Raw genomic sequence first — 16,115 nt, 5'->3', positions numbered from 1 at the left:
TTATCTTAAGTAGTAATACATTTAATACAAATTGTGTAATTACAACAAAGTATAAAATTAGTGTACAAAAGGAGAGCACTATAAGTACATAATGTAAGTGTACTTTTTATCATCTGACTAGGCTAGATATAAATTTAATTAATACATTTTAAATTATGTATTTTTTAGCATTCAGTAAATAATGTTTTGTTTTTATCACATACATTTCTTGATATTGTGGTATCGTAAATACTCAATGAGTCCTTCGCCCGGCTGTATAATTGTCTTATGTTCATTCTAGATATAACCTTAAATAAAATTTGGTTTCCTTAAAACGAAAACATTTATAATTATTAAATATGAGATTAAAAATCTTACCTTTTTTTCAATGAGATGTGCAGTGAAGAACCTTCTCATCCAATGATCTTTTTCTTCAATGGCATCAAAAAACATTGTCGCAGAATGAAGTCATTGGTTTTGAAATTTGAAATGAACTTTGTTTAAAATCAAGTTTTCATTTTCTCAAATCCACTGCAATCGTGGCCATGTCAAAAACCTATTCAGAATGTCTCCCTTTGTGTTCAGCCGAACAAAGACATTAACACAGGTTTGGGACAATTAGTGAATTATGACAGAATCATAATTTTTGGATTAACCATTCTGAATTTGCCTCAAAGAAGCTTATTTTGAAGTTTCATCTAAACATAGAACCCAGTTTATTGTAAAGTTTCATTAATGTGCAGCAACTAAAGATTCGGGAGTTTGCTTTTGGATGAGAAAAGATAATTTTTGTGCTTTGGTCAATGACTTTGTCAATATTGATTGACAATGATGATCAGGCACAACATTAATGTTTTTTTTGGCGCTGTAAAAGCTGTAATTTTGTATAACAGAAACCGGTAAAAACTAATGCACTCTGTAAATTGCGGAGAAAGGTTGCGTGATAAATAAGGGAAACTCTCCCGAATGCAAAATTATGAGCAACTGTTAACAACAAATCGACCAATCTTAAGAAACGTCTGAAAGGTATGTGCATCGTGAAGAAGCGGGGAAAACACTTTATAAAAATGAATTAGTAGTCACAACGTTATTTTTATGGATATTTTATATTGAATATTGCGGCTTCCATTATAAGCATATTGGCTCATAATAAATATTTGTGTGCTTTAGCCACATTGTTGAACTAGTTAAATTATATGTTAAGAAATAGTCGCAACACACGTTTTTATCAAGAAACTACTGCAATGTGATTTTCTTTTCATGTCAATATTAGTATATACGTCGATCTTTGGGCTAATTTCGACCAAATTTCGACGGACCAAAAAAAGCCCAAATTTCGACGTCGATTTTTGGGCTAAATGACGGCCAGGACGGGCCGACTTGATTTAGCCCAAAAAAAGACGTCAAAATGACGTCTAGTGCTAGGTGGGATAGTCTTAGATGAACATCAACTGACCACTTGACATCTGTCAAGATCTCACCTAAGGAGAATTAAACACAAACATCAGTAACTGTCATCTTTCTAAGGTCTGATTGAGAATAAACAGAGTTTTAGCCCGTGTTCTAAGTGTTTTTGGATTCTTGACTTTCTTCTGTCTTGTAACAATTTCTTCTACATCTTTGTCAGCATTTGCATTAGTGTGTTGTAATGTACACTTACGCAATGATACTGAAAAGAACTTTGTGGAACTGCACCTTTATGGCTGATTGGGGACAGAAGTCTATATAATTCTCTCATCTCTTCTTTCTCTGCTGATGTATCCTCTACAAAATCTCAGTATTACCATGTTAAAATCAACAACTTGCCTGACTCTTGTTCTCTCTATCGGAATCTTCTCTGCTCTTCTTTTTGCCCGCCTGCCCCCTCACCTGCATCGGACTTAAAGGCGGATGATTTCGCATCTTTCTTTGTAAAGAAAACTACCACCATCAGCAGTCAGCCTGTTTTGAATGGTCATTTGTTTGTTTTTGTTATGCAAATCTGGCAACCCCTGAAAAGCGTCTGAAGGCCAGAGCTTTACATTCAGGGGTGAAGCTATAGTGTTGCCACAGCCATCATGAACAAAATGCCAGTCATGTTTGGAAGATAACTTTCAGATCGTGAAATAAGCGTGAGTCATGAAACATATTCAATGGTCTCATTTTAAGATGCGCCTTATGAATGTAAACATAAGCTGTGTTCGACTGTTTGCAGCGCTTGTTTGTTAACAGCAGATGTTCATCACTAATAACTCAATCATCACTAAAATAATGATGAAACTCAATACAAATTCTGTAAAACTGGAGCACGGAAAGGTGTCGGTTCTGAAATGGTGGTCAGAATTGAAATGAACTATTGTTTATATTTGGGTCAGCTCTGCTTTATTTGTTTTGATGTTTGACATGTGGCATAGCTTTGGCATTCCTGTGGTACAAATCTGGCAAACAGGAGTGTACCGCCCAAGCCCCATCATTCCATGCGGTATGTGGGCCATATGAGGTGGTATGGGGTGTAAGGTGTGGGCCGGATTTGGGCCGCAACATTTTTTGTGTTGCTGTAACTGCTTTTTGACATCTTCAGGATTTGCATTTGAACAAATCTTCTTTACTGATCTACTGAAAAAACAATGTCACCTACATCTTCAATGGTTTGAGTTTCAGTAAAGTTACAGATTTCATCACTTTGAAGATAATTAAATAACGTCAAGTTTGTTGTGTTATGAATATGAGAGAACACGGTGTTTCAACATAGTTTCAAGAGATTTAAGCAGTCCAACAAAATGTATAGTAGTCATTAAAAAGACGTCTTACAATTGTCGTCAAAGATGTAGAAATTATGTCTTTTGGACATTTCTTTGTTCGTTGGGTACATGCACACTGTTGGCTTATGTTACAATGTAACAATTATACAGCTTTTGTATCTTTTGTATTTAATCAGGCAGATTGTTTATTCAGAAAATTAAATAAAGACTAAATAATTAGAAGAATAAGATACACCTTGACACACAATATTTATTTCATCAGATAAAGCAGAAACTGAAGGATCATGGGATAGAGAAGGACACAAGATTGATTTGGAGACGACAACCTAAAGGAAAGGTTTTCATAGCGAAACATGTTAGTGTTATCATTCAAGGAAAATGTACTTAATTAGGCATCTGTCAAATATAATCAAACAACGTGTATGCCATTCTGAGGTATCCATATCAGAAAAATCACATTTTACACATATAACATACTGGTAAAAAATAAAATGTAAAAATGGTGAAAAGCATGGCAGCACAGGTTCTTAAACCTTTGCCATTAACAGAAATAATGTTACAACCTGAACTCGCTTTAAACTGTGAACATAAGAAAACGTGTGTCAACCGTACAATAACATAACATGTTTACACTGTAGTACGAAATAATTTGTCTGTTAAACAATACAATTAATTATATGAACTTGTTGAATTTATAAAATGGCAACAAGAAAAAATAACCGTATTGTGTGTGTTTTATTACCTTTACCTTAGTATGTTGTTGATTGTGTTTTATATATAACCATCAACGTAACTCTATTATGGTAAATAATGTACAAAGCAACCAAAGATCATATGGTGTTTAACTGCACAACCACATAAAGATTCAAAATCCATCACAAGAAGATAGAGTATTTCCTAAGCGTACATAGCGATAGTGCTCTGTCTCATATACACAAATACAAAAAACCATCAGGGTAACACGTGTACACTGAAAACAATTATTTTGTGCTTTAGTAGATTTTATGAAAATAAATAATATAAATATACTTAATGTAATAATGTACCTGTTTTTAACAAAAAAAATAGTAAAAATAATACACAAATCTTGGGAATAAAAGTGAGGCACGGTATTAGTCATGAAGTGTGTTATTTGACTTATTGAGCAGTAAGTGTAATATTAACTAAAGGACATTAACTTAACAACATCCATCCATCCATTTTCTACCGCTTATCCGAACTACCTCGGGTCACGGGGAGCCACTAAACAACATATAATGCTAAAAAAAATACAAAATGTACACAACTGATACAACAAATACATTAAGAAACTAAACTGAAATAAGGTCACCGTTCAGAAAATTTGTTTTGGTATTCTGTAGCACTCAATGTTATGCTTTGCTCCTGTTTTGGATTTTCTTGATAAAAAACTTTTTTCAGTGATTGATGTAGAATTCTATTAATATTAAACATTTATTGATGTTATATCAATAAATATACTGAAGGAAAATGGTAATGTGTTAAATCTAACAAAGTTGAGCAGTTGGTTTTGCACATTATTTCAAGTTGAATGAATGAATGAAAAAACTTTATTTAGAACATGTAAAAAAATAAAATTTTACCTTATTAATAAATCAATAACAAAACAAAATAATCTTGAGGTATACATATCCGAAGCCACTATCTGCTTGTATAATCCTACCCCCTTCTCCACTGCTCAAATAAGATCATCCTTTTATCTTTATGATTATATCACATATGCTTAACAATTTAAAATAATCACAATTATCAGCATATATTCCTTATCATCTATAAATAACTCATTATATAGTTCCAGTTATCTCCATCATGAAAAAGAAATAAGTCCAAAACTAAACAAAACAAAATAATAAAAATAACGGCCAAAACCGAAATAAAAACAATACATTAAAATAAACAATCAATAAATATACAAATTATTTGGTGAAAACACTTTGTCAAAAACCTTTTCCGCGTGTCAAAACTGCACGCGGGGGTGAATGATGTGAGAATGTGGCAGTTGGAGATCCTGAAGAGGGACTTCAGAAGTCTTGACGATACTGTTCGCAACGCATCGCCCACGGCGAGGATCATCGTATCAGGGCCGCTTCCTACTTACCGACGAGGGAACGAAAAGTTCAGTAGACTATATACGCTTAATAATTGGTTAATGTCATGGTGTATTGAACAGAAGCTGCTCTTTGTGAATAATTTTTTATGTGTTCTGCGAGCGACCAAGGCTTTTCCGCCCCGACGGGCTGCACCCCAGCAGCATTGGAGCGGAAATTCTGTCTGACAACATCTCAAAGACGCTACGCACCATTTGACTAAAAGTGAGTACAAATTTTAACCATAGTCTGTGTTCCTCTCACCCAAGTGTTAAGAATGATACTGCTTTCAAATGCATAGAGACTGTGTCTGTCCCCCGAATAATACAACCAAATAATAATTTATTTAAAAGTCAGAGAAAAAATCTTATCATGATTAAACCAAAAGACAATATATTTAATGAGCAAAACCAACGCCTAAAGTTTGGGCTACTTAATATTAGATCACTAAATCCAAAGGCAGTTATTGTAAATGAAATGATCACAGCCAACAATTTTGATATACTTTGCCTTACTGAAACCTGGCTTAAGCCAAATGATTACTTCGGTTTAAATGAGTCTACTCCACCAAGCTACGGTTATATGCACAAGCCACGTCCGGTTGGTCGAGGTGGTGGTGTCGCAACAATCTTTAGAGACTTTCTTACCGTTACTCCGAGAACAAAGCATACATTAAAATCATATGAAGTGCTTGCGTTGAACATAACTGTTCTAAACAAAAGTAAAAAACCATTGGTCTCTCTTACATTGGTTACTGTGTATAGACCCCCTGGGCCTTACACAAATTTTCTGATAGAGTTCGCCGACTTCTTATCGGATCTATTGGTTAACGTCGATAAAGTACTGATTGTTGGAGATTTTAATATCCACGTAGATATTGCTAACGATCCATTAGCTGTGGCGTTAAAGAACTACTAGACTCTTGTGGTGTAACACAGTACATCAATAGACCTTCTCATCGCCTTAATCATACCCTAGACTTGATTATATGTCACAGAGCCGATCTAACCAATATCGATATTATACCTCAAAGCGACGACGTTTCCGATCACCATCTTATAACATGTCCACTGCGGACTGCAGAAATCAGTTGTAGATCACGTTATCGACAGGGTAGAACAATCACCTCAACTACTAAAGATAGTTTCATAAAGAACTTGCCAGATCTGACTCCTCTAATAACCTTTCCAACTAATATAGAATCGCTCGATGACATGACCAGCAACATGGGCACCATTTTCTCTAATACATTAGAAGCGGTCGCACCTATGAAGTCAAAAAGGATTAATGAAAGATCATAGCACCATGGTATAATAACACCACTCGCGCCCTAAAAAGAGAAACGCGTAAACTGGAGCGTAAACTGGAAACAAACCCAATGAGAGGTCTTTAAAATTGCATGGAAAGAGAATGCAAGCTGTTAAAAAAAGGCACTAAAAGCAGCAAAAGCCGAGCACCTCCGTAACCTCATAGAAAATAACAAAAACAATCCAAGGTTTTTATTTAGTACAGTTGCTAAACTAACAAACATAAAGACTCCACCTGACCTGGGTATTCCGCCGCACCTTGGTAGCAATGAATTCATGAAATATTTTACAGAGAAAATCGAAAGATACGAGACAACATAGTTAAAACCAAACCTCCAAGTGTGTCTGAAGAATTAGTTTCAACCGTCACCCAAAAAGAAAAGCTGGAGTGTTTTTCTCCTATAAATCAGGAAGATTTAATTTAACTTATTGCAACTTCCAAAACTACAACATGCTTATTTGACCCCATTCCGACTACTTTATTAAAAGAGTTACTACCTGTTGCAATTGAGCCCATTTATAACATAATCAACTCGTCTATTACTCTAGGCCATGTCCCAGGACCCTTTAAGCTGGCTGTAATTAAGCCTCTTATCAAAAAAAAATGTAGACCCCAATGAACTTGGAAGCTATAGACCGATTTCAAATCTCCCATACTTGTCTAAAATACTAGAAAAAGTAGTGTCAGCTCAAGTGTGTACCTTCCTACAAAATAATGACATACAGGAAATGTTTCAGTCTGGCTTCAGACCGCATCATAGCACTTAAACTGCGCTCGTTAGAATTACAAATGACCTTCTTATAACATTAGTTAAGGTAACATCTTTGTTACGATCCTGTCAGGTCTGTTCTTAGATTTCGTGCCTTGGGGACAGGGTTGTTATAGTATCATGTCTTGTGTGTATGTTTTGTTTTATGTGGAGACACGTGGCGGTATGTTTGGACAATTCGCCGCATGTCATCCTCTGTTCCGTGTAGCCCCCCCCCCTTGTTTCTCCGATAGGCTCCCTTGGTGTTTTATCTCCGTCACCTGTCTCCCATTAGTGTTAAGTCTTGTCACCTGCCCTTCTCCGTCCCTGCACAATCTCCTCTCGTTATGTCACTATTTAGTATCTCTGTTTCCCCTCACACATCTTCGGTTCATTGTATTGTATTTGTCTTTCTAGCCTTGCCCCGTGTTCTGGTTGATACTTGGATTACCCTGTTCCTGTTTGAGTATTATATGTTATTTCATCTGTCGGTGTATTTTGTGTTTTGGACTTATTATTTACTAGCTGTTTTGTTCCCCTCGTGGAAGGTTTTCTGTTAAGTAATACGTGTCTCTGTTTTGCCCCATCGTGGGTTTTATTTTGTTTATTTAACAAAAGTCTCTGTTACCTTAATCTGCCTGCATCTGGGTTCTGCTCATACGTTTCGTGACAATCTCACTCTTAGTTTCTTCTTGACCTGCTTTCGATACTGCAGACCATTAAATACTACGAGATCGTTTACACAATTATACCGGTATTCAGGGACAGGCACTACAATGGTTCGTATTTTACTTAACACACAGATATCAATATGTCCATTTAAATGGGAAATCGTCAAGTGTTACGCAAGTAAATTATGGATTACCTCAGGGATCGGTTTTAGAACCCTTGCTTTTCTCCATAAACATGCTGCCCCTCGGCAACATTATTAGAAAACATGGAATTAGCTTCCACTGTTATGCAGATGATACTCAGCTATATATCTCATCAAGACCAGATGATTCCTTCAAACTATCTAAACTGGCAGAGTGCATCAAAGACATAAAACATTAGATGACTAGTAATTTCCTCTTTTTAAACTCTAGCAAAACAGAAATATTACTTTTAGCACCTAAAAAACACGTAAACAGAATATCTCTGATTACAGCCTGCAAATTGAAGGCTGCACTGTTACTCCAACAAATACAGTTAAAGACCTAGGCGTTATATTAGACGGCAACCTGTCATTTAAAAATCACATCTCAAATATCACAAAAACAGCCTTCTTCCACCTTTGAAATGTTGCCAAATTATGAAATATTTTATGTGTTGCTGACGCAGAAAAGCTTATTCATGCATTTGTGACCTTCTTACTAGGTCAAGAAAATACGATCACATAACCCCAGTTTTATCATCGCTTCACTGGCTACCTATTAAGTATCGTATTGATTTTAAAATTATTTCTAATTACTTACAAAGCCTTAAATGGTTTAGCCCCTACTTACTTAACCGCTTTGAAAGCTTATTCCAAGCTTTCACTTAATGCATAGTTAATGAACAGCAGCTACGCTAATTATTCTCTTCATTCTCTTTCTGCCTCTTCCTCGGGATGCCCATCACAAGGTAGGAAGAAGTTCCACCATGTCCAGACGATCGACAGATCCCATCCCCAACTTGATATCCATCCCCAACCATGAGCAAAGACAGACTATTTGCCTTATTAATGCTGAAGTTACAATATTTGGTTCCTCTGTTTTCTGTTGTCAATCATGGGGTGGGACCGGGTTGAACCTGCACGGTTTTCGGCGAGTGGGACTTTCTGGGTTGCGGATGGTGAGCTCTCCCTCTTCCTCGTGGATATTTGCTCGGTGGCATTTGGTCTGAGTCAGTGAGTGCAGCAATGACACGTCAGAGGGGATCTGGCCCTCCCGGCTGAGCCTGGTTCAATCATGGGAGTTTGAGATCCTCGCCACAGCAGGGCAGTGTTGGCCTGCTCACCGGGAGTCTGCATTTATTTATTTATTTAGAAATTAGATATTATTTATTGGAATGATTTTGCTTGTTGTATAAACACCATGCACTGAGCTGTGTTTTACCTTTTCTGTTTTTCCTGTTTGCCCCTGTAAAGCTGCTTTGGAACAATACACATTGTGAAAAGCGCTATGTAAATAAACTTGAATTGAATTACAGATGGACGGCCATTTACAGCGGTCACAAATGACATATATATGAATTATTGCATAGGTATTTTGATGACTTCAAATGTATAAAATGTTGATCTGTTGAGACTCCTCCAATGACTTCCAGAAAAACCAGAGTGTGGTATTTAGTTGGTTTTGATGCAAAATTATTTGAGTAACATATACTTTGTATGAAGAGCATTCACTCAACATCATAATACATTTTTTGATTGAGGTAGAGGGTTTTGCATCTGATCTCTTCATATGTAGCCGCCCGCCATGTGCACAGAATCAGAGCCCCCAAACACAGCTCGAGCAGTACATTTTAAATGCGCAAGGCAAACGCAATAGGAATTTTTCAGTTCTTTTTTCTAAAAAGTGAACTATTGTAACATAATGATTTTATATGAAATAAAGCAATTAAAGTGTCAAGCAGTTTCAAGCCCCTTATCCCAAATTCAAGCATTTTTTTAACCTTGAAAACACTACATCAAAAAATCTAGCATTTCCAGGATTTCCAGCAGTTTTGCGATCCCTGATTTTTCTTTATTTTGTTGATGTTTTCTTCAGTAATTGTGTTGTTAACAGCAGGTGTTCATCAATAATGATCAATCAGATCATAAATCGACAACGAGCCATTTGGTGTATGGTTCCACCCATGTGGTTGATAAGCACAATTGTCTGTTGTCAATGTCGTAAATACTGTCGCTGTATAAGCTTCCATGTTGGCTTCATGTCGCTTGACAAAACTGTGCATGTACTTAAGCGCTCTTTTGGCTGCCGCGGAGAATACTACTGGGCTATAAACTTGCACAAACTAGATTCTAAGATAGCAGCTGGTTGTTAGCCGTTAGCACATAGCGTGTTAGCTACATAGCAGGGAATTTACTGACGTTAGCTACATAACACATATTTGTACTCGCCCAAAACAAAACGCATGGACGAGAATGTGTTTAGTACCAACCAAAAAATTCTGTTGTTATATTTTTGGAAACGCACTTGCGACTAGGCGTTGTGCATTGTCATAGGTGCAATCAATAACTTACAGTCAACTCGCTATGAATAAATTGGTTATAAATTGTGAATCAGTAACATAAGTGCGCCAATAAACAACATCAGCACAACCAAATTACCAATACGCTAAAGTAAAGGACAATAAGAAAAACATTTACATATAACACTTTCAAATCCAGTAGCAGGAAGGCTTTTTGATGCTGTTCACCAGAGGTGGGACCAAGTCATTGATTTCAAGTCACAAGTAAGTCTCAAGTCTTTGCATTTAAAAGAGACATAGAGAGACATAGGCCTACTTTGAAACGTATGGCAACTGTCACATTTACAGTCTGATCTGAAGTTCTGTAATCTCTGTAGATCTGCCATGTATGTGATATATACATGTTTATGGATCCTTATGTATTCATTCTTGCATGTCTAATCTTTCAAAAAAATACTTTAGATATGAAATGAGAACCATGGCCACAGATTTGGAGGTGCTGATTCTCATCCCAGCCGCTTCACACTCGGCTGCAAACCATCCCAGTGCATGCTGAAGGTCCTGGTCTGATGGGGCCAGCACGACGACATCATCCGCAAAGAGCAGAGATGAAATGGTGTGGTCCCCAAACCCGACGCCCTCCGGCCCATGGCTGAGCCTAGAAATTCTGTCCATAAAAATTATGAACAGAACCGGCGACAAAGGGCAGACCTGCCGGAGTCCAACATTCACCGGGAAGAAGTCTGACTTGGAAAAGGTTGGGTTGCCCACTTCAGGTGGGTGGAGAGTTCCTGCCTCAAGTGGAGGAGTTCAAGTATCTGGGCGTCTTGTTCACGACTGAGGGAAGGATGGAACGGGAGATTAACAGACGGATAGGCGGAGTTTCTGCAGTAATGCGGTCGCTGTACCAGTCTGTTGTGGTGAAGAAGGAGCTGAGCCGCAAGGCGAAGCTCTCGATTTACCGGTCAATCTACGTTGTGAACATCCAGTTCTTTCTGCATGAGGTGGCGATGCAAAACATGTACGCAGGCAAGCAGGCACACACACACACACATGCATGAAACACAACTTCACAAGCGCATAAGGCAAATCCACATGCACTGTTACTGTTTTGGGATTGGTTTCAATGGTTGCATTATGGTTTGCTATAATAGCCACCAATGTTGATGCTTGTAATATTGTGATAAGATTGATTTAATTGGTTAAATGATTTTGCTATAATAAGCACCATTCTTGATGTTGTTTGTTTGGATTTGTTTTTCTATGGTTTTGCATTTTATTGTTAAACTTAAAACAAACTTAATGTTCCAATAATGTTTTATTAAGCATTTGATAAATACTTCTTGGTAGAGTTGAGTCATTTTTTGTTAACAGCAACAATGGTAGTATGTTAATCAGATTTTAAATTGATGTATAAAATGAGTAAATTGTTTTACTTTAATATGAATACAATACATATGAGCTATAAGTGCACTTTAAGCTATTGCTATTGACATACAACAGATTAAATATCTACTCAACTCAGTCACGTTAAGAAATTCACAACTTAACAACTTCACCATTTAACTTTTATTTGCAACAGTAAATATGGTTTTAGTAAAACATCTAAACAGTCCGATTTGAACGAGCTTTAGTTTGTCAAGAGTCTAGAACTCAACTAAAGTGAAAACTGATCACAATAATGGTGACATCACATGAATCTTGTGTTCAGTGTAAAAAAAGAACACAAGACGTTTATTATTTGGTCAATAAAAGCAATTTATGTGATTTTCTGTTTCTGACCATTTTTAGGTCAATTCAAGCATCTCTGAATTAGTCACATTTAGTATTTAATTATTCAATATTTATATTTCATAACAAGTAGATGATCTGTTGTTGATAATATAAGTAATTCATATTCAGAAATATTAGGTAGACTTTCTCTTATTCTTTGTCATGACTCATATCTGATCAATTTACTCTTTACCTAAAAATATAGATTAAAATCTACTCAATCTGATTGAGTGCAAATTTTTGCCTCAATTTTATTGAGTAGGTTCAGGGAGCTTACATATATTTTACTTTGCTACCTAATATATTTGAGTAACATTTAACTGATTTGCAGTTTTTTTGCAAGAATATGTTTTTTTAGTGATATCATGTTGAATGAAAGTGATTTGTTCATGTAAATTGAACAGCATCAAAAAAAAAAAAAATTCAGTGTAAATAAAAGAATAAACGCTCACTGACCTGACCGAAGAAGCAAGTGAGACAGCCTTCCCATTTCTGATGAATTTAAAGCGTGTAATACAACTGAAAGGAATATTTAATCATGACAAACATTAAAATTAGAAAAATGATTAATAAAAACGACAAAAAATGAATATAAATCTGTTTACCTGTATGAACAGACAGAAGATGAAACACTACTGACTTTGTCTTTCAGATGAATATTTTCTGATCTGTACCTCCTGACTATGAGTCCTCATGCAAATCTGCCTTTCGTGCCAACCCTGCGAATCTTTTCCAGGTTGTTTTTAATATGAGGCTCTGTATTCAAATAACAAATCATCTGGGGGACACAAACTGCCATTTTTGTTTAGTCAAAGCAAACAGAGAGTCGTTGTTCTTGTGTTAAAAGTACAGAACATTCCTGCCACGTTAATCTAATGAGTCACTTCACTACACAAAACAAACCACATCACCTCACCTGAATATTGCATCACACTTCAGAAGTCATAAAATGTCTTTTTTTTTTAAATCAACTTTTGACTGTTACCTGATAAATGATATTAGATGATTGAATCATCATGAAATAACTTGATACACAGATTCTGTTTTTCCAAAATTCAGTCTTCCCAGTCAACACGATGATGTCATAGTGATGTCAGCATCAGCTTTCAAAATATTCACGATGAGGTCAAAATTTAACCTCACATCAAACTCACAGTGAGCTCAAACTGTGATCTTAGAGGTTTAGATGTGACTGGTTTGTCATTTGAAGTCATCTTTATGATGATGAGTGTTTGCTTTAGTTGAGCTCATGACTACAGTGTTTGACTTCTCTTCCCCAGTGTTAACTCAGCACTGCTCAGAGTACATATGGTCCCACTCTACAAAAGTGTTAAAGTAACACTGATGTAATGTTGAAGATGATGAGCTAATGAAGTGAATTGGATGATTGGATGTCAGTTGTAGTTCTTGTGTTTCTCAATCCTTCAGTGATTCTGCTTGTTGACAGCAGGTGTTCATCATTAATGCTGAGTCATCTCTTATTTGATTATCAATCACATGCATAAGGTATGCGTTCAAACATGTCAACAATCCACGAGAATTTATTTGTGTGTAGACAACGTGTTGTTTGTGCATAGAATTTGTGTTGTTTACGTGTTAAAAAATCAACACGTATTTGACGCGTATACAACAAGTATTCTATGCTCAAACATTGCGTTCTCGACGGGATACGTCTTAGTTTTTTTCTCTTTCGATTAATATACTTGTTATTCTTATGTTAATAAATTAATTGTTCTTTAATATTATCCAGCGTGTAGTTTCCTTCTTTGTCACAGCTCCTTTTTTTCTCAGTGATGGTAGAGGATGTAAGCCAGTCCTGATAAAGCTCAGCATTCACTACCAGTTGAAGGGATCTTTACGGCACGGCACGGCCAGACCTGGGCTTTTAGGAGAGGCGGTATATAAATGTGGAAGTGCATTTGCAACATTGTCAACAGAGCGTTCATGCCTTTCAGCAGCTATTCAGATGCTGTGTTTCGCTTGAGTTGTGTTTAGCCGAAAAATAAAACATACATAACATAATGTTTCTGTGGGGTGTTCAGTGTTAGGTCTTTATTTTAAAGTTCTTCAAAGAAGACGAGCCAGGGTCAATAAATATGAGGCTGGAAAACACTCTTTTCATTTTTATTTGAGTAAACGTATAGAAAGGACCCACAGATCCGAACACCACACAATGTTACCTGTTGTATTGATGGTACACAGTGCTACAAACTCCTGCGTACTCCTCTGCATTTTTTACATTTCTTTTTCGTCCTCTTGAAATATATCAGTGCTCTTTGTGAGGATGTTATTGAGATGTTTGCACACATTTCAAAAAAGCTTATTTTTAACACACGTATTTGAGATTCATGAGTGCAATGTTGAATATTTCCACACACTGTTTACCACTCGAGGCTTTCATTCAAATAACATTTGCAAAGTTTTAATGGAAATAAGCACCTGTTCCAGTACACTGGGAACACTTTTGCATGAGGATGACTCATTAACATCTGTGTAGGTAAATAAAGGCAATGAAGGACGTACTGACACAAAATAAATATATAAGATTTGATCAAACAGAGATACTTCATGTTGATCTTCACCTCTGACTGTGGTTACAGGTAAACTGGACTGCTTCATACTATCATTTATCAGAGTGTGTTTTGCATGAGGATGACTCATTAACATCTGTGTAGGTAAATAAAGGCAATGAAGGACGTACTGACACAAAATAAATATATAAGATTTGATCAAACAGAGAGACTTCATGTTTATCTTCACCTCTGACTGTTGTTACAGGTAAACTGAACTGCTTCATACTATCATTTATCAGAGTGTGTCTTGTACTGCACTGCCTTTTACACTTCCAATTATATTAACTTTTGTATTCAATATTTTTACTGTTTCAGATTAATTTCATACTGTAAAGCCATCAGAAATGGACAGACTGATACATGTGCTGCTGTTCTCAGGTCAGTGTTTAAATTTACACAAGTCTGATGTTCAGTGATGACTGTTGAAGTATTCGCAGTAGTTGGGAGCGTTTTATTCACTCAATCAGTGTTTTCAGAGAGCGAGAGAGAGAGAGAGAGAGAGTGAGAGAGCACCGTAAAAAATAACTTTCTTACTGTTTTCCAGTAACAATGTCTACAAATTCTTGAATCAAGATGCATTTTTTTGATGACCAAACTGACCTAAGAAAATATGTCTTGTTTTGGGGAAAAAATATGATATTTAAGTGAACTAGTGCTTAAAACAAGCAACAAATCTGCCAATGGGTTAGGAAAAATAATCTTAAATTAAGGTCGACCTTTTTGGTGACTCAATTCAAGATTATTTGTTTTACCCCAATTGGCAGTTTTTTTGTTTGTTTTAAGCACAAATTCACTGAAAATTCATGTTTTTCTACTGAATTAAGACTTAATATCTTAGGTCAGTTTGCTCATCAAGAAAATGCTTCTTGATTCAAGAATGTTTAGACATTTTTATTTGAAAACAAGAAAAAAACTCTAAGCAAGAAAATCACTTTTGGCAGTGTGAGTATTTATATTTTCTATTCGTCGTATTCAACAGCCCTGTGAAAGGTGCTGAAAGCTTTGTTTTGTAGCTGGTTAAGCTGTTGAAGCAGGCTAGTCTTTGAGGAGGTTTCAGATAGCTTCATAGCTGGTCAGACAAGAAAACGTCTTTGTTACGGATGTAACATCTGTTCCCTGATGGAGGGAACGAGACGTTGTGTAGAACCAACAGGTGGTGTTGAGAAACTATCAACTTCTGACTAGATTAAAAAGGCCAATGCAATTTGTGAATTAAGTTTGCATGGGGGACTCTGCCTCGGATATCCAGGTATAATAGGGAGGCGACGTGCTGCATTCATTCTGTCCCATTTCGGGGGTGAGAAGCCTTAGAGCCTCTCTTGACTGCTGCATCAGGCGGAAAACATAGCGAAGCAACGGTGACTAGCCTGGTCAGACATGAGTGCTAGCACAAAATTGTTGCCTTCAAGTGGTGAGGTAGGGCGTACCAGAGGTTTTTGAAAGGTTCTTCAATGTGCGGATTGAAGAAAGTACCGCAAGGTAGAGGTCCACCTAGGGAAGCTCATGGGTTACCATGGTGAGAACCAATCATGAGGATATATTAGATGGAACCACCCTGCAGGGAGGTACTTCGTCTGGAGCACTAGGTCCGTTTAAAGCTATGAGCTAGATAACTCAGCTGATACCCGGTGAAGCGGTTTTAGCTGCATGTGATAATAATTTTATATTTATGCATTTGGCAGACGCTTTTATCCAAAGCGACTTATATTGCATTGTCCTATACGTATATGTGCAA

The 16,115-nt window shown here is 36.6% G+C and overlaps 1 protein-coding gene across 2 annotated transcripts in view; it reads left to right on the top strand.

The window, feature by feature from the left end:
* The window catches only part of LOC130421312 (C-type mannose receptor 2-like), a 48,827-nt gene that overhangs the window by 1,170 nt on the left and 31,542 nt on the right, over window positions 1–16,115 (top strand). The window contains exons 2-3 of one of the 2 annotated variants that reach the window (XM_056749128.1): window positions 10,497–11,055; window positions 14,696–14,758. The exons of the other annotated variant lie outside the window; for it this stretch is intronic. Coding sequence (XP_056605106.1) covers window positions 14,725–14,758 — 34 coding nt within the window. The 5' untranslated portion in view covers window positions 10,497–11,055; window positions 14,696–14,724. The remainder of the gene's footprint in view (window positions 1–10,496; window positions 11,056–14,695; window positions 14,759–16,115) is intronic. 2 annotated transcript variants of the gene reach the window in all.

Source organism: Triplophysa dalaica, chromosome 5, assembly GCF_015846415.1.
Source record: "Triplophysa dalaica isolate WHDGS20190420 chromosome 5, ASM1584641v1, whole genome shotgun sequence".
NCBI lineage: Eukaryota > Metazoa > Chordata > Actinopteri > Cypriniformes > Nemacheilidae > Triplophysa > Triplophysa dalaica.
This window is presented reverse-complemented; position numbering and strand designations above follow the sequence as displayed.